Consider the following 21,070-nt stretch of genomic DNA (forward strand, 5'->3'; position numbering starts at 1 on the left):
GGTATATCTGTTTGGTAGGTCTATTATATAATAGACCAGTTACACTGGTGAATATATATGCACCAAATAGAGGACAGAAATCATTCTTTAAGAGAGTATGTAATAGGATTTTGGATGTTCAAAAGGGTACTTTAATTATAGGGGGGGATTTTAATGTACCAATGGAGCCTGTAGAAGATTGTTCTAAAAAGAAAAGTAATATATCTAAACATATTATCAAAGCAGTCAAGACAAGTCTTCTCTCCCTATCTCTGCTGGATGTATGGAGGACGCTCCATCCAGCTACTAGAGATTATACATTTTACTCACCCCCACAAAAATCTTACTCACGCATTGACTATTTCTGGATGGATCAAAACAGCTATATTTTAGCTCAAGAGGCCAAAATACATAACATCACCTGGTCAGACCATTCTCTTATTTCCCTGAAACTAAACTGGCCTTCAAAACCAATAATCCCATATCAATGGCGCTTGGACGATAATCTCCTGAAAGATGTACAGATAAGACAATCTATTTTGAAATCTATCGAAACCTATTTTGAGACCAATTCTATAGATGATACTGCACCAAGTACATGGTGGGTCACACATAAGGCGGTAATTAGGGGAGAATTTATAAAACACAAATCCAGAATTAATAGACAAGCTAGAGAACATTATACACATTTACTAGACTCTCTCTCCAGGGCAGAAGATAAACATAAGAAGGATCCATATAACAAACAGTTATCAGAATCCCTTAAAGCAGAGCGAGAGAGTTTGAATGTTTTCCTGAATAAAGGCGTACAACGAAGAGCCCTTCAACTTAAAAAGGTGTTCTTCAATGGGGGTAACAAAGCCGGGAGACTATTAGCACGAGCCGTAAAAAAAAAAGTTCTTCAAACTTACGTTTCTAATATTATAGACGGATCAGGTAACAGTAAGACAGGGAGCCAGGATATTGCCAAGGTTTTTCAAGATTATTACCAGCAATTATATAACTTGGGCCCACAAAATAAATCCAGACACTTTCAAATAGATAAAGATAACTATATCAATGGAATCCAGGTGCCTACTATATCAGAGTCTCAAAAAAAGATGTTAGATGAACCATTTAGCCTGCAAGAGATAATGCAGACTATTAAAAAATTTGCCCTAGGGAAAAGCCCAGGAATAGATGGATTTAGCTCAAACTATTATAAAACATATAATGAGACCCTGGCACCAAAACTTCTACTTTATTTTAACTCAATAAGCACAGAACCTCTGTTAGCAAAAGAGATGCTCGAAGCTAAGATAGTGGTATTGCATAAACCAGGAAAAGATCCTAAATTACCAGCCAGCTACAGGCCTATATCATTATTGAATAATGATGTTAAAATTTACGCTAAACTCATAGCAAATAGAATAAATAAAATTTTACCAGAAATCATTAATATAGATCAGGTCGGCTTTGTACCATGTAGAGAGGCAAGAGACAACACCATTAAAGCATTACACTTAATAAAATACGCAAAAATACATAAGATACCCCTGGTCATGCTATCGCTGGACGCAGAGAAGGCTTTTGACCGGCTAGACTGGTCCTTCCTGCGTACAACACTTAACAAATTTGGCTTTGGGGAGAAAATCATACAACGTATTTTTCATTTATATACCCTTCCTTCGGCTATAGTAAAAATTAATGGTGTGCTCTCAGACTCTCTTACGATTACAAATGGCACAAGACAAGGATGCCCCCTGTCCCCCTTGCTGTTTATTCTCTCCATGGAAATTTTAGCAACTAGAATCCGGGCAGAGACAAACATTAAGGGTATTAAAATAGGGGAGCAAGAATATAAGATCTCGTTGTACGCCGACGATGTGCTATTAACATTAACGGATCCGGCAAGGTCCATTAAAAACTTGGAAGAGATATTACAGGAATTTGGGAGACATTCAAACTTTCTCATCAATAAAAATAAATCAGAAGCTCTTAAGTATGCACTCCCAGTAAGAGATTATTATGAATGCAAATCAGGTAACTCATTTGTATGGAAAGAGTCGTCTTTAAAGTACCTGGGGGTCCAATTATCAACAGAAAAGGAACAGCTGTTCGTAGATAACTATGTGAATTTAATGTCTAAACTCCAAGCGGAGCTTGGATCTTGGAGGCAGAAAAGGATTTCTTGGCTGGGGCGAATACACTTAGTAAAAATGAATGTGCTCCCACGTATCCTATATATTTTCCAGACCATTCCCATTAATATCCCCCATACTTTCTGCACTAATCTTCAGAAAATCATCAATTCTTTCATCTGGAATCAAATTAAACCGAGAATCAAGGCCTCTATTCTGTATAGAGCAAGGAAAGAGGGGGGGCTAGGGGTACCAAATGTTAGGAATTATCATAGAGCAGTTATACTTCAAAGGATACTAGATTGGCATTTAAATAGCAAGAACAAAGCGTGGGTACAATTAGAGAATAATTTAATAACATCCCTCCCAATGAAAAAATTAATATGGTTGCCACCAGAAGGAAGACCTTTAAAAATCATGCAGTTCCCAATGATTAAGCATATTTTTATGAATTGGAGTAAAATCATAAAAGAATGCCCCTCTATCTCTACAACTCTCTCACCTCTACTCCCGATTACAAACAATTCGGAATTTCAGGGAGGGTTCACACCTAGCTTCTTAGGCCAACAAAACTTACACCAATCTTTACCGTTATGCCAATTTATAGATAAGGGGAAGCTTAAATCCAAACAAGAACTGGGGAAAATGGCAGATGGTACTTATGGAAACTGGCTAAAATATTTACAGTTACAGAATTTTGTTACACGACATCCAGACAAAGCAAACTTGACTAGGGAATTAACATTATTTGAAAAAACCTGTCATAACGAAATCCCAATTAGAAGTACAATTTCATTTAGCTATAAACTCCTTAACACTCCAGCAGAATTTATAAAACATAGTTATATGCAAAAATGGGAAGTAGAGACAGGGACTCAGCTGGAGGAGTCGGAATGGCGGTCCATCTGTGATAAGGTAGCTAGATCGTCATCCTCGTCTAATATCCAGGAGCTAAATTATAAGATACTTACTAGATGGTACCTTACACCGGCTAGATTACATAGTATATACCCAAATGCTTCCAATCTTTGTTGGAGAGGATGCGGGGGGATCGGGAATATGCAACATATATGGTGGGATTGCCCTAGGGTGAAAAGTGTATGGGGAATAACTTCGGAATGCATCCAGCAGATTACTGGGATAGCGGACTTTCAATTGGATATCTTTACGGCCCTATTAAATAAACCCATTAAAGATATTTGTAAAATAAGAGCTAAACTTGTAACATTTGTATTAAATGGAACGAAATCCTTATTGGCCAGAAATTGGAAAAAACCAAATATCCCGGATAAAGAAACCTTACTTACTAGAATTAATGAATTATTAATATTGGAAGAATATACTTATCTAAAAACTAATAGAGAAGAGGTCTTTCAGAGAATCCGCTTCCATTGGGAAGAATTTAAATATAGGACCCTTCCATCTTAACCGGGTATATAAAAGTATCGGGATTGAGAGGGGTCAGGGGGGCGGAGGGGGGGAATTCCCTTTTCTTTCTTTTTTTTTTTTTTTTTTTTTTTTTTTTTCTTTTTGTGTATGTAGGGGTTGATGTTGTCTAGTATCTATCGTTAAAAGGACATATTGTTATAGTAAGAACACTTAAGGATTGTTATGGAATCTTTATGTATTTAATGTTTTTATGTTTACAATAAAAGAAAAAAAAAAGAAAAAGAAAAAAAAAAAAAAAAAAAAAACCTATTTAGTGAGCACATTACTCCAAGATCAAAAAAACTCATCTTTTGCCTAGACTCCTAACGAAAAGATAAAAGCCAGAAACATTTACAAAATCCCTGGGCATAACTTTATGTGCAGCATTGTAGGTCCTACTATAGACCTTACAAAGTATTCTCTCTATTTGAATAATCATCCATCAGATCTCATATTGGTATGCACTATGATTTCTAAAACCTCTATTTAAAGGAAGAATTAGATTTATGTTAATTAGGTTATGAGTTCAAATCCCCTTGGCACTGTTTTATCATATATTATAAATATTTGAGTAAAAAAAAAAAAAAAACTCTTTACTGCTAGATCATTTTTTAGAGATGTATATAAATTGCACACATCTTGATATACAAATAAATCTCAAAATATTTGCACTGACATAGGGAGGCTTATAAAGAAAAACTGTATATTTAAAAAAGCCAGAATAGAGGTCCTCACTACCATAAAAAAACAAACAAATATAAATGTAACATTTATTAAAATATTGTGCACTGACAGCAGGAATTTGGTGCAGAGATTATAAATGACATCCATGCTTAGAGCCATATTAAAGGGATAGAAAGGATGCATGGGTGCATTTCAATTTTAAAGGGACATGAAACTCAGATTTTTTTCTTTCATGATTCAGATAGAGAATACAACTTTCTAATTAACTTCTATTATCTAATCAGCTTAATTCTCTTGATATCCTTTGCTGAAAAGCATATCTAGATAGGCTCAGTAGCTGCTGATTGGTGGCTGCACATAAATGCCTTGTGTGATTGGCTCACCCGTGTGCATTGCTTTTTGTTTAACAAAGGATATCTAAAGAATGAAGCAATAGAAGTAAATTGAAATGTTGTTTAAAAACTGTATTCTCTATCTGAATCATAAAAGAAAAAATGTGGGTTTAATGTCCCTTTAAATAGAAGCATTTTTGCAATATATTTCTATTAGCAAAAATGGATTATAGTAAAAATTACTATTGTTCTTCAGTGGCATGTGCACATATGCTTACCAGTTCAGAGCTGGCTGTCGTGTGCATTGTGTCTGTGAATACTTAAAGGGATAGTCTAATCAAAATTAAACTTTCATCATTCTGAAAGAGCATGTAATTTTAAGAAAATTTCCAATTTACTCCTATTATAATTTTCTTCATTCTCTTGGTATCTTTATTTGAATCATAGATAAATGAGTTACAAAGTCCGTAACAAAAAAAAAAAAAAAAAAGAGTGCTTTACCTCTGCAATTATTTAGGAAAAATTCTTACTGAATAATACAGGAACGATTTTTAACCATTCATACTTTATCTTTATTGGTTTAACTATTCAATCATACATGTTTAAAAATACTTAAAGTGAAAGTAAAGTTAATAGCTCCAGAATTCATCCATCCTTACAGAATACTGACAGCAATACGATCGCTAACTTTTTTTATTATATATTTTTTCTTACCGTTACTAAGCGAACTCCTCCCACCCTCTACTTATTTTAGCAATGTGACGTATAGAGCGGTCCGACCCACTCTATACGTATCTCTCGTGCTTGTGCACAAAGTCCCTTTCTAATGCGCAAAGCCTCTTCTCACAGTCTACTGCGCATGCGCTTCGCGGCGATACCGCTATAAAATGTGCATGCGTTACTATCGCTTGAAAAATAGTACTCAATGAATAACAATAATGTATTCATTCAGTACTATGTTATTTGCCAAATAGAGCGGCCGCATTTTTACTAACAGTGACCCGTTTTCACATATAAGTCAAAACAGATGACGTGTTATTGGTCCGTGCAAAATATAATGCGCATACGCGAAACGGGAGCACGCTCCTAAACTCATTATGCAGAAGAAAAGTTTTGTGCAAGCGAAGAAGAAGAAGAAAAGGTAGGATAACGTAGTTTGTAATTAAAAAACAAGGGAATACAACGGGTTGAATACAGATAGTATAAGAAATCAATCATTTTTGGCGATAACTTTGTTTAACCCCTTAAGGACAAGGCCATTTTTCAATTTCTTTCCCTTAAGGACCAGGGCTATTTTTACATTTCTGCGCTGTTTGTGTTTAGCTGTAATTTTCCTCTTACTCATTTACTGTACCCACACATATTAAATACCGTTTTTCTCGCCATTAAATGGACTTTCTAAAGATACCATTATTTTCATCATATCTTATAATTTACTATAAAAAAAATTATAAAATATGAGGAAAAAATGGAAAAAACCACACTTTTTCTAACTTTGACCCCCAAAATCTGTTACACATCTACAACCCCCAAAAAACACCCATGCTAAATAGTTTCTAAATTTTGTCCTGAGTTTAGAAATACCCAATATTTACAAGTTATAGGGCAATAAGTACAAGTAGCACTTTGTTATTTCCAAACCACTTTTTTTCAAAATTAGCGCTAGTTACATTGGGACCCTGATATCAGTCAGGAATCCCTGAATATCCCTTGACATGTATATATTTTTTTTTAGAAGACATCCCAAAGTAATGATCTAGGCCCATTTTGGTATATTTCATGTCACCATTTCACCGCCAAATGAGATCAAATAAAGAAAAAATTCACTTTTTCATAATTTTTTTCACAAACTTTAGGTTTCTCACTGAAATTATTTGCAAACAACTTGTGCAATTATGGCATAAATGGTTGTAAACGCTTCTCTGGGATCCCCTTTGTTCATAAATAGCAGATATATATGGCTTTGGCGTTGCTTTTTGGTAATTAGAAGGCAGCTAAATGCCACTGCGCACCACACATGTATTACGCCCAGCAGTGAAGGGGTTAATGAGGGAGCATGTAGGGAGCTTCTAGGGTTAATTTTAGCTTTAGTGTAGTGTAGTAGACAACCCCAAGTATTGATCTAGGCCCATCTTGGTATATTTCATGCCACCATGTCACCGCGAAATGCGATCAAATAAAAAAAAATGTTAAATTTTTTACAATTTTAGGTTTCTCACTGAAATTATTTACAAACAACTTGTGCAATTATGGCATAAATGGTTGTAAATGCTTCTCTGGGATCCCCTTTGTTCAGAAATAGCAGACATTTATGGCTTTTGTGTTGTTTTTTGGTAATTAGAAGGCTGCAAAATGCTGCTGTGCATCACACGTGTATTATGCCCAGCAGTGCAGGGGTTAATTAGATAGCTTGTAGGGAGCTTGCAGGGTTAATTTTAGCTTTAGTGTAGAGATCAGCCTCCCACCTGAGAGATCCCACCCCCTGATCCCTCCCAAACATCTCTCTTCCCTCTCCCACCCCACAATTGTCCCCGCCATCTTAAGTACTGGCAGAAACTCTGCCAGTACTAAAATAAAAGGCTTTTTTTTATGATTTTTTTTTTTTTTTAAATATCTGTTTAGCTGTGATGGACCCCCCCTTAGCCCCTAACCTCTCTGATCCCCCCAAACAGCTCTATAATGCTTGCCCACATCCTATTTGCTGCCATCTTGGGTACTGGCAGCTGTCTGCCAGTACCCAATTTGCCTCCAAAATTTTTTTTATTTTTTTGTATGGAATTACATTTTTGCTGTAGTGTTGCTGCCCCCCCTAATACCCTCCTCCCTCTCCCCCTCCCAGATCCTTTTGAAAATTATTTCCCCCCCTCCCTCTCCCTCTCTCCCATTCATCAATTCATTGGTGGCAGTGGCTGTAGTGTAGCTGCCCCCCCTAATACCCTCTCCCCCTCCCAGATCCTTTTGAAAATTATTTCCCCCCCTCCCTCTCCCTCTCTCCCATTCATCAATTCATTGGTGGCAGTGGCTGTTACACGATCGCGCGCACATATGCGCGCGCACACTCGCTCCCTGCAGGCCCCCGCACGCTCCCGGCACCCGGCGTGCACATTGCACATTCAGGAACCGGATGCCGGGTAGCGATGGGCCGCCCACCCGCCTCCCTGCAGCTGCTCCCACCCACCAACGATCGGGCCCATCTCTACCGGTGCAGAGAGGGCCACAGAGTGGCTCTCTCTGCATCGGTTTTGGAAAAAAAGGTATTGCAGTGATGCCTCAATGTCGAGGCATCACAGCAATACCTTGAAAGCGGCTGGAAGCGATCAGGAACGCTTCCAGCCGCTTTAAACCCTGATGTCGTACAGGGTACGTCGCTGGTCTTTAAAGACCAGGTTGTGTGCGACGTACCCTGTACGACATGCGTCGTTAAGGAGTTAAAGATAAATACTCAAAAAACGATGAATGAAACTCATATTATTTTGGCACAAAGACTGCTACTGAGGATCGCAAACCGGGTAAGTTTACTTTAAAATTAAACTCTCTAGATATCAATATATAGCATAGATGTATGAATAATACCCCTGAGAATCATGTATCTATATGTGAAACATTGTACTTGGTTTGTATAATATCAAGCAGTCAGATACAAACATTATCTTTTGTAGCCGGCTATTAATAAATTCAGAAATAATGCTGTAACAAGAGGACCTGTTAATATGTTGGATGTCAGATTGCGAGATTAAAGCTATCTAGCTAATACTCTATCTGTAATTATAAAGTCCTTGCTTGCACAGTTAACTTTAGCACAGCTATTCAGTGTAATCGATTCTGTCTGCTTAAGCCTCTTCTATAGCGGGGGCTAGATTAACGTTTAACTGACTTGTTTCACTAACATAGCACAACGTCTGATCTCAGAATATAACACACATTTACAAGCTATTGGCAATCAACAGTTATCATAGATAGAAAGCGGTTAAAAAAAATGAGTATGAACTCTTTGAAGCCAGACCCCTGACACGTGTTTCGCTCACGCTTCCTCAGAGGGGTTACACGCCGGCTGTTTGGTAAATCTATTTACTGGTTCATAAGTCCCACCTTGTGTGAGGGATTGGATGATCATGAGGAATTATCTTGATTCTGATTGGTAAGATTGCATACCAATCATGTTTAGGCATCCAATGGGGATACATTTTTCATTTGAAGCCTTATGCTATACTCTGTTACATGTTGCAAACTTATGCATGTTGGTTGCGATAATATGTTACTTTGCAAACTTATGCATGTGGGTTACGATGATATATGTTACTTTATCAGGAAGTTCTTTATGTTACTGCTAAAGAATAAGTTCTATATTTTCTTATTGTACATACTTTCACTTGTTGTGTGTATTTTGTATTATACCACAGATATATTGTTTTAAATACATCAGTAGCATGACAATAATGACAGATGTTTTAAAGACAGAAGCAAGATTACGCAGAACACTGTGTATACCATTTCTGACATATTTTAATAGAGTATCATAGGGGTATGGTGTATATTAAAGTTAGTATTTCTCTAGGGTTAAGTGGGTTGTTTATAAATTTCTAGGGCAATAGATACCAGTGCTGTTTTGAAGAAGATAGTAGTTTAATTTAGTTCACATTAGTATGTGTAGATTTTAACGGTGCAGGAATAAATGTTTCCAACTATTATGTGAAAAGTCAGTTTCTGTGAATTTGTTACTTAAAGGGACACTCAATCAAAATTAAACTTCCATGATTCAAATAGAGCATGCTATTTTAAACAACTTTCCAATTTACTTCCTTTATCTAAATGTGCACAGTCTTTTTATATTTAAACTTTTTGAGTCACCAGCTCCTACTGAGCATGTGCAACAATAAGTGTGTATGCATTTGTGAATGGCTGATGGCTGTCACATGGTACGTGTATGCATTTGTGAATGGCTGATGGCTGTCACATGGTACAGGGGGAGTGGAAAAAGACATAACTTTTAAAATTGTTAGAAAAAAAATCTACTACTCATCTGAAGTTCAGACTAAGGGCTATTGCATTGTCTTGTTATCTTGCATTTGTTGAATATGCAAATCTACTGTGTTGACTGGTCCTTTAAAAATGTGTTATATTAAAAGAGTGGTTGTGTGCACATATAGTTGAAGAGGTAGGTCACATAAATAAAAATGTAATAATAAAGTGAAGTGGATGTGAAGTGTATAAAAAAAAACAGTGATGGAGTGTCACAAATGATTTACCTTATTAAATATTGTGTATTATTGCTTACTAAGTGTGCATACTTACATAGTAAAGTTTTAAGTAATTAACATAAATAATTATTTAGAGACTAAGTGAAAAGTGCCTAGGAAAGGGATGAGGTCCTTAACGAAACATTATTAAGTAAGTAGTAATGAGCTGTGGTCAATGTGCAGAATGAAATATATTTAATTGTGATGTAATTATTATTATTATTATTATTATCGGTTATTTGTAGAGCGCCAACAGATTCCGCAGTGCTATATATGATTATAGGTATACAAAGTAATTGTTATATTCATTGAGTCCTTCTGGTTGTATGGAGTCTAATAGATATATCCATCTACATTCTGATTTTAGAAGTGCTTCTTCCAGACTTCCTTCTCTTATGCCTAGAGAGATCTTCTGTATCACAGCATATTTCAAGTCAGTGATTCCACTTTTGTGAATTTTTAGAAAATGTTGTGCCACTGATGTGATGGTTTTACCTTTGGATACATCCTTTGTGGCATTTTGTATATTATTGGCATGCTCCAAAATTCTTACCCTGGCTTCGCGGGTTGTCATGGCTACATAAACTTTCTTGCATGAACAAAAAAAAAATAGATCACTCCTGTCGACCGACATGTACAGTGTTGTTCTAATTTATTAATTTTGCCTGTTTTGTCAGTGATTTGTTTGATTTTAGTTACATGTGTACATGCTGAACATGAACCACATGGATACATTCCTGGGTCTTTTGGTGTTTTCTTTGGGATATGAATGTAGTGGCTTTGAACCAACTGATCTTTTAGATTTCTGGGTCTTTTGTACGCTGTGGTTATTTTATGCCCTATTATAGGTGCAACATCTTCATTTTTTCTGATGGTAAGATCTAAAAAATTCACTGTACTTAAATCTGCTTGATAAGTCAGTTTGATGTTTTTATCATTAATATTAAGTATTTGTATGAATTTTTCCAATTCTGTTTTTGTGCCTTCCCATAGGAAGAGCACATCATCGATATATCTGACCCACAAGGGTATTTGCTGTGTATATCGATCCATTTTCCCAGTAAATACATTAAAGGATTCCCAAAATCCAAGGAACAGATTCGCATATGTGGGTGCACATGCTGTCCCCATGGCTGTTCCTTGGACTCGGAGATAATATCGATCCTTAAATGTTGTGTGTTAATACAAATTTTAGCATTTGCAGAATAAAGGCATTATGTTGTTGGTTGTTATTGGTAATGGTGGATAAAAAATAACTGATTGCTTTTAAACCATCATTATGGCGAATGCTGGTATACAGTGATTCAACATCCATAGTTACTAGCCAGGTTGTGTCTGTTACTTTGAGATCTTGTAGTACTTGTAACACTTCCATTGTGTCACGAATGTAAGAAGGTAACATAGTTAGGTATTCTCTTAGTTTCAAATCTATGTATTTACTAGCTAGTCTGGTTAAGTTTGCAATTCCTGATACTATGGGCCTTCCTAATAGCTCAGATAAGTTTTTATGTACTTTTGGTATAAAGTAGATTGTGGCCATCTTTGGATTGGTTTTCATCAGATAATTTTTCTCTGTTTTAGTAATAATATATTCTTTCCAAGTTTTTAGTTCCATTTTGTTGTATTGTTCGATACATGTTTCATGTGGATTGAACATTAATTGTTTATAACATTTTGTATGATTCAGTTGTTTTAGTGCTTCTGCTAAATATTTGTCTTTAGGCCATAGAACAATATTTCCGCCCTTGTCAGATGGTTTTATCACTGCATCTAACCATGTTTTGATTTCCTCAAGTGCTTTTATTTCTGGTTGGGAAATATTGCTTTACCCTCTGATTGATGGTAGTTTTTCAATCTGGTTACATACAATTTTGCAAAATGATTGAACTTCTGGGGAAATTGTTGGAGATGGTACAAAATTTGATTTGGGTTTTATACTTTCTCAACACATAATTGAGTTAGTGTTAGAGATTTGATCTGTGTTTGGCAGATTTTCATTTGCCAATTCTTCTAGATCATGTATGGATGATGATTCTTCATCACTCCGAATTTGGTCATTTTTTCAGCATAGAATTTAAAAAAAAATAGTTTTCTACAGAAAATGTATACATCTTTGATAAGATCAAATTTGTTTAATTTGTTTGTTGGACAAAATGTTAAACCTTTAGAGAGAATGTTATAGTGCTCTGAGGTTAGAGTATGTTGAGACAGATTTATCATTTTTAGTTGTTGGTTCTGATTTTGGAGAATGGACTCATTTTCCTCTTTCTGGCAGATTGTCTGAAAGGCCCCTGATTTTTGCGCTTGTCTCTCCTGGTAGCATTGTGAGTTTGATGTATTAGGTTCTGTGTTAGATTTGTATGTGGTCTGGGGCTTATTAATGGTTGTGCATTTGGGCCTGACGCTAAAAAAGACGACATACTGGTCTGTACTGTGGGTACTGGTACATTGGAATTTGTGGCTTGTGGTTCATTATATGTTGCTTGAGGTGTTAAAATATATGTGGCACTATTTCTATCTATGTTGGGACATTCATTATCTGATATGTCTGGCTCACTTTCTGTGCCACTATTGTCTTCCCTCACCAGATAATCATCTAAATCTCTTTGGAATTTTTGTTTCTTTGTTTGAATCAGCTCTTGTTCTAGTTTGTCAAGCTCTTGTTGGTACAGTTTATATTTTGTATTAAAATCAAATTTGTCCTCAAATTGTTTGATTTGCTCATTGTATTCTTTTATTTCTGCATCTAATTTATTAAGTTCCAATGTATCATGTTTAATTAGAATTTGAATACGTTTCAAAGAGCACTCACTTCAGATATTTTCCTATTGTTTCACTAGTTCATCATTATGTAGTGTAAAGGCAGGGAACATTTTAATTCTTAGACCCCCTTGGTATGATGCCCTTTTATACATATTTTTCGAAACAATGCCAGTTCCACCATTTTTTTGAATGTTTGAACAGAGTTTGATGTAGTTAGCATAGTATATTGTTTAATCCTTCCCTCATTTATTTGTGAACCAGTAATTGTAGTTGGATTGAATAGTTAATCCAACTCTTGTAATCTTTTTTGTTGTCTTTGAGTTATATCTTTATTTGAATGTAAGCTTAGAAGCCGGCCCATTTTTGGTTCAAAACCTGGGTAGCGCTTGCTGATTGGAGGCTACATTTAATGAACAAACGTGTCCACAGCATAAGCTTCCAAATCTTTTCTTTATTGGTGTATAACCTGAAACGTTACTACTATTTTTGTACCTTTGAATCCTTCCCTAAATAAAGAAAAGATTTGGAAGCTTATGCTGTGGACACCTTTGGTTATTGGATGTACTTTGTAGCTAGCAGTGAGCTCCTGTCTGCATTTGCATTGCTTGAAGATATTGCTGGTTTCCCTATACTTGATGGAGGCTACATTTAGACACCAATCAGAAAGTGCTACCCAGGTCTGAACCAAAAATGGGCTGGCGCCTATGCTTACATTTTTGCTTTTTCAAATAAAGATACCAAGAGAACTAAGAAAAAGTACTAATAGGAGTAAATTAGAAAGTTGCTTAAAATTGCATGCTCTATCTGAATCACAAAATAAAAAATTTGGGTTCAGTGTCCCTTTAATTTTGACTAGACTTTCATTTAATTTGTTTTATACAAGTACTGCTGTCTCTTTGAGAAGGTGTATTTGAATGCTGGTGCACAGGCCCTTACAGCATATGTCTGTATGCCAATGAAAAACAATAGTAACTTTTACTATAAACATTTTTGCTAATGTAAATATATTGCAAACATGCTTCATTTAAAATTAAAATTGCACCAATGAACATTCTATTTTGACCTTTCTACCTTTAAAACAAGCTATGACATACACAGAAATAAAAAATATTTTTTTTTAAGCTACCAACATACACATCAGCATGGCTTTACATTACACTACAGTAGATTACTATTTATATATAATACATAAATATTTATACCATACAATAACATTATATTACAGAGCAAACATATTATATAACAGAAGCAATGGCATCTCACCATGTCTGCCCCGGCTGATAACTTCTAGCCACTGAGAGGTTCGTTTTGACTTCGTGTCATAGCAACGGCGCGTTGCAGAGCAGCTAAACTCTCCATGACAACAGAACTAAGACATGCGTGATAGAGATACGTCGCTGAAATAGAACGTGTAAATCACGTGATTACTAATGCTGTAGTGCAGGTATGAACGCGCATATGCGTGTGCTTGTATCACCCACCCAGCTAGTTGGAAAAGAGGACAGTGTTTAGTTGCTGTTCCTCAATCTTATGTACGTCGCCTTTTTTGTATTTTGTTGTTTAGAAAGAATTGTAAATATATTGTGTCTCAGAGGCGAAAAAGTATATTCTTTTAAACGGTTAAAAACGAATTATTTATTAGCAATAGTGCCAACATATTGCTTGATCAAGTTGGCTTGATTTAAAATGTTTCATACAGCTTTTGTAAATTACGGTCCTGGGCTTTTATTATTATCGGGAACAAACATGTAGCCCTGCTATGTAAATAGGTTTAATGGAATGCACAAGCCAAAACATTTAAATTGATATATGTAGATATAAGTGAGTTGCTGATTCCAGATTTTCAGAAAAGAGCCACATGGACGTTTCAGAATCACCTTTTATTGAAAATGTGGATATGAGTGTGTGGCAGAAAGTATAATAATGTGTTGCAAATGGACAAAGCTAGAGGAGTGGTGGTTAGATTGGCCAGGGAAAAACTAAATGTGTGGTGGTGATATATGTGTTGGGCAACCGCTGTGTAAGATATGAGTTTGTGAGAAGTAGATGAGAGAAACAGATTTTTTCATATTTGCAGCCATTACTACCTTGATACGCGTCTGCATACATGAGTATTTTTACCTGTCAGTGTTCTAAAAGAGTAGTTTCAGCCAGTACTCATTTATGTATCTATCAAATAATGTACCTCTTGTACATGAGTATTTTCATACAATATCCCCTAATATATGCTTGCATACCTGAGTACTGGCAAGTACTTATAGTTCTAAAACAGCTTTGAAATTGTTTTTACAAAATCTGTTTTGTGTACAAATAATGCTCACTTTATAGCACTGGTAACTCCTAGTGTTTCAAAAACAATAGGTTTTACCATCACTTTAATGCTCTATAGTGAAATCTGAGACTCACCATAGCGCTGAAATATGCATTGCGAATCTCAGCATAACTGCAGTATGGACTCAAGGGCCTGATTCTCTAAAGGGTTTTGGGCTGGTGAGATTCTCTAAGAATGCTCGCCAGTACTTCTAATTCCCTGGTGGATAATAGGGTGGTATCAAAGGACTTTTAACAAGAGACTGGCAATTACTACAACACGTTAAGATTAGACGTCCTCATTATTTTTAGGTGTTATATTTTAAGTGTTGTCACATATTGATAATTTTTAATAAATAATACTTTGGTTATGAATGCCTAGTTTTAATATTTTTATTAATTTAAACATCGATCATATAGTTTAACTTCCTGAAGGTATTAACCCTATATGCTTTTTAGTACTTCTTAGCGCTTTTTGTTTTTTCCTTTTTTCTATCTATTTTAAATGTTCTGGTTGTGAGACCAGTATCAACAATAGCTCCTGCAGGGTTAACTGTGTAGTGCTTTAAAGGGACATGAAACCCAATTTTTTTCTTTTATGATTTAGAAAGAGCATGTAATTTTAAGCAATTTTCTAATTTACTTATATGTTCTAATTTGCTTTGTTCTCTTGATATCCTTTGCTGAAAATCATATCTAAATAGGCTCAATAGCTGCTGATTGGTGGCTGCATATAAATGCCTCGTGTGATTGGCTCACCCATGTGCATTGCTATTTCTTCAACAAAGGCTATCTAAATAATGAAGCAAATTAGATAATAGAAGTAAATGGGAATGTTGTATAAAATTATATGCTTTATCTGAATCATGAAATAAAAATCTTGGGTTTAATGTCCCTTTAAGTCTTACTACTTTCTCTGGAACATATTTCTCTCACACTGTCTTAGAAGCAGCTCACACTTTAGTAAGGCTAATATGGAACTATTTCAAGTACACCAAAACTTATCAATAATTTCAGCTAACAATAATACGCCTGTAATTGGAGAAAATACAAATTTAAAAGAAAGGATGCATGAATTAGAAAATATATTAATTAAGGAACTCAAACAGGACTGAGTTAGCATACCTAGATAGGTATGTCAATTTACAAATAATCCTTAGAGGTTTAAGATTGGCGAAAGAATGTACTTTCAAATTGAATACTGAATTACAAACAATGGTACGCGGTATTAGAAAAAGCATATTTTAGTCTTATAGATATTAAGAAAGCCTGTAATATCTTGCTAATTACCTTTTGAATCAAGAATTAATTAAATTAAAAATGCATTAGAAAATCACAAAGATAGATTTTATAAAGCTAGACAAACAGAAATTATAGAATTGCTTAAAACTAAAAAAAAAAAATGGAATGGATTTTTGCAATAAAAGCAAGAAAATGGCAAGAGACCAAAATGATTATAATAAAAGATACAGATCACGAAAACATAGATCATGAGAACTCCCAAGTAGAAAACACTAGTAACACAGAAAACACGTGGAAATTAGTTACTTTTAAGAAAAATACAAACAAAAATAAAATAAAAATGCACACAGCCACTGATTTTCAAACAACAAATATTCACATCACAAAGAAAATCACTATGTAAACCCAAAAAATAAAATCAAGGCAATTGTCGATGGGATAATTAAATTAATAGGGAAAACAATACATTCAGAAATAATGTTTGGCAGAATAAGAACAAAATAAGTTACAATCGGGATTACAGAAATAGAGTTAATTTTAATAGGTATGATAACGGTCCTAAAGGGGAACAGAGACATTATACAGAACCAAGAGGATGGTTTAGACGACCTACCTCTAAAGACAGGCATGAAGAATATGCTATGAATGGCAAAAAAGATTGGAGAGTTCCCCTAAAGAACCAATATACACCATTAAGGGGTGAAATAAGGGAGGATGGTCATATAATAAATGAAAGATAAGAAATCCCAGAATTCCCCCTTGAAGGTACATCCACTGATTTTTTTTTTTTTAGACATAGGCCCACTATCAAGAACTCCTCGGATAAATAGAAAAAGAAATATAGAGGAGGAAAACGAAAAAAAAAACTTAAAAGATGGAGATAGATGAGAAAGGAATCTTTTTAATTTGAGTAAGATAAGATTGTCACAAGAGGAAAAAAAGGTACTCAAATTGGGTTTAACTTTTGCACCTACCAAAAGAATGAATACATTTGAAACCCACATACATATAAACTAATTAATTCGAAAATTGACATTAAAGAAGTACTTCCTGAAACACCCAATAGAAAGGGAGATGAGTAATACAACACAAAATACAAATATAATCCCAAATATCATACATACTAATCTTAAACCCAGATCCACTTTCTACCCCCTTCAGGATAAAGGTAGCCACATAGAGACCTTTGAGAAAATGTTACAAAGAGATCTAGCAAAGTATAATCATACAAATCATAAATCAATTATAATATCAGCAGGAATGAGAAATCACTATTAGATAACCTCAAGAATAATAGAAACATTATGATACCAGCTGATAAGGGAGGTGGGGTTGTGGTAATGGACACAGAATATTACCTCAAAGAGTCAAATAGAATACCAAGTGATCATACAACTTATAAGGAACTCAAAATGAACTCTACAAATAGGATAGTAGCAACATTTAAAACATTGATCACAGACGCTAAAGATAATAAAAATATTAAACATTAAAGAATTAAACTTCCTCCTTCAAGAATGGCAATTTTTTGCTTTTTACCAAAAATCTATAAAAATATAACACAACCCCCAGGGAGACCTATTATTTCTGGGATAGGTTCCATCACAGCAAATTGATCACAGTACATAGATATCCAATTACAACAATATGTAAAGGATTTGCCGACATATCTTAAAGATACCACACAAGTACTAAACACATTAGAAAATATAGATTGGGATGAAAATAACATATTAGCGATCTGTGATGTCACAGATTTCTATACAAGCATTATACACAAGAAAGGACTAGATTGCTATTAGATTCTACTTAAATAGAGATGCAAATATGTTACAAAAACAGACTTCATTCTGAAGGGGGTCGAATTCATCCTCACGAACAATGTATTTGCGTTTAATAATAAACTATACATCCAAATTAAAGGCACAGCAATGGGCACGAGGTTTGTGCCTAGCTATGCAAATCTATTCATGGGCCTTTGGGAGAAACTATTTATAGAGTCCCATGAGCTAGGCGTGAACCTCGTGCTTTTCAAACACTATATTGATGATGTGTTGATTGTGTGGAGAGGAGGTGAGGAGAGTCTAATTACAATGTTTAGAGATATGAATATCAACAACGATGGATTGCAATTCACCTATGAAAGAAGTAAAGATAAAGTGACATTTCTAGATTTAGATATATTTGTGGAAGACAATACCATATACACTAAAAATTAGTTGCAACCTCTATACAGAGTGAACAATCACAGTTTCAGTAGCAATTTAAACACTTGAGAATGTTTTACAAGTGAATTGTATCTTAATACACCAATGCCTGCTGGCAGTATAGTGATATCTACTATCAATACAGTACAAAGGAACTGTTCATATTGTTATAATGTTACACAATAATAAAAACAAGTGCATACAAAATAAATATATATATATATATCGATAAAAATTAGTAAACAGCAAGTCGCAACCTACTGGTCTGGCCAGACTACTCAAACAATATACTCACTACGCGTTTCTGGGTCATGCCCCTTCATCATTTTCATTCATTTCATTCAAGTGTAGCTATACGTATCACCTGCCTTTTATATGCTAAAAATAAAACACTGCAGCTGTAATAGATTTAAAAAGCATATTGTAAAAGGGCCATAGAAGTGCAAAAATAAAATGTTCTAAAATGTTAGGGTATTTTATTATTGCACTATTGTTTATAGATATACCTATGTGTTTAACTCCTGCAAATGGGTTAAAGTCAACAGCAATGCACTGTACTGGTGACCCAGGGGTGATCAAAACGGCTATGGAATATGGTAAAAAGATGAATGGAAAATGTAGACAAAAAAACGTTAGAGATATAGAAGAAAATACGAATCTGAAGGAACCACTAATAACCAATTTCAATAGTGATTACAAGGCAATTGAGAAAATTGTAAAGAAACACTGGCACTTGATTAAAGACGGCCCAATTTTAGGAGATAACAGAAAAACTGAACTTCATATATAAAAGGGCAAGAAATATAAAGAGTATTCTGGCCTCAAGCGAATTGACTCAGATAAGTAAGAAACAAGATGTAAATTTGAAAGGGAAACATATTTTAGGCTTCTATCCATGCTATGGCTGTAATACTTGCAATCATAGCACCGTAGTAAAATCAAAGAGATCCAATCAGTAAGTAATGATTATAAACATAAAATAACTGAAACTATAAGATGCAGTGATCAAGGTGTTCTATACATACTACAATGTACATGTAAATTACAATATTTGGGAGAATTGATGTCTCCGCACCCACATCCGGGAACACCTATGGAATATAGAGAGAGTTGAACAAGATACCCATTTGTATGAACACTTTTTAAAAGAGTACACAAAAATAACACCAAGGATCTGTCCTATTTGGGGTATCAAGAAAGTTAAACTGGAGGGGAGGTAATTTTGAAAAACTACTATTAAAGAAAGAAGTTGAATTAATATACAATATGGGGACCCTTTTCCCAAGGGGTCTAAATTTAGAATTAGATCTAAGGCCCTTTAAACTTGATTAAACACATAGGCATTGTGCTATATATGAATAATAAATGTGAATGTTTTCTATGTGTATGTGTATATATATATATATATATATATATATATATATATATATATATATATATATATATATACATACACAGAACGTTTTAATACCATTCGGTAACATTGCAACTTGAAAAATAATTGTAAGAATTCAATTATAAAGATACCTTGTCAATACCACCTTAAACAAAAAGAAAGGTAAATAATGAAATGAAAGAATCAATGCCACCTTAAATACAGGTAGCCTCTGGAACATGTGATTGGAGAGCACCCATCCAATCAGAGTGCAAGTAAGGGTATTTGAATTGGACCTCAACCCCTAAGATATCAGTCTTGAAAAAGCCTAGTTACAAGTAAAACGCGTCAACGATATCTAAGGGGTCTATGGATTATTAGACCAACAAACTCTGCACAGAGTATAAGAGACCTGTCTTAAAATAAGAATCTGCCAAATAAGAACATCCACTAATAGGATTAATAAGAAGCCGGTAGCCCTATCTTACTGCCAAATACATGGGATCTGTCTAAACACAGTGACGTATAGAAACACACAAGAGACTTAACAAGCAATCCATTTAAACCGGATACGTGGAGGAGTGAATTCCACTGTATGCAGCATATACCAAGATTTGGTTTATAACCGTAGGCTGCGGGACACAGACGGAGGTGGAGGTTTCTAGAGCTGACCAGAACCAACGTCAGAGGGACTGGTATAATATCACTAGCGCATACTCAAAGGTAACATTTATTACAACCGTTACTATAAACAAGCAGATGGTGCTACAAAAGTGAATATATACCCGACTTGTATAATAAGGTGGTATTAAAGGACTTTTAACAAGAGACTGGCAATTACTACAACACGTTAAAGGGACACTTAATCAAAATTAAACTTTCATTATTCAGATAGAGCATGCAATTTTAAACAACTTTCCAATGTACTTCTATTAACAAAATGTGCACAGTCTTTTTATATTTAAACTTTTGGAGTCACCAGCTCCTACTGAGCATGTGCAAGAATAAGTGTGTATGCATTTGTGAATGGCTGATGGCTGTCACATGGTACGTGTATGCATTTGTGAATGGCTCATCGCTGTCACATGGTACAGGGGGAGTGGAAAAAGACATAACTTTTAAAATTGTCGGAACAAAAATCTACTACTCATTTGAAGTTCAGACTAAGTGCTATTGCATTGTCTTGTTATCTTGCATTTGTTGATTATGCAAATCTACAGTGTTGACTGGTCTTTTAAGAGGAGACATCTTCATTATTTTTAGGTATTTTTAGGTGTTATATTTTAAGTGTTGTCACATATTGATAATTTTTAATAAATAATACTTTGGTTATGAATGCCTATTTTTATTGATTTAAACATAATCAATCATATAATTTAACTTCCTGAAGGTA

The 21,070-nt window shown here is 34.8% G+C and overlaps 1 protein-coding gene across 1 annotated transcript in view; it reads right to left on the reverse strand.

The window, feature by feature from the left end:
• The window catches only part of CFAP45 (cilia and flagella associated protein 45), a 78,206-nt gene extending 64,317 nt beyond the window's left edge, over nt 1-13,889 (reverse strand). Inside the window, exon 1 of the mRNA XM_053704797.1 lies at nt 13,807-13,889. Coding sequence (XP_053560772.1) covers nt 13,807-13,809 — 3 coding nt within the window. The 5' untranslated portion in view covers nt 13,810-13,889. The remainder of the gene's footprint in view (nt 1-13,806) is intronic.
• Nucleotides 13,890-21,070: the final 7,181 nt, after the last annotated feature.

The sequence above is a fragment of the Bombina bombina genome, chromosome 1, assembly GCF_027579735.1.
Source record: "Bombina bombina isolate aBomBom1 chromosome 1, aBomBom1.pri, whole genome shotgun sequence".
In the NCBI taxonomy this organism is placed as follows: domain Eukaryota; kingdom Metazoa; phylum Chordata; class Amphibia; order Anura; family Bombinatoridae; genus Bombina; species Bombina bombina.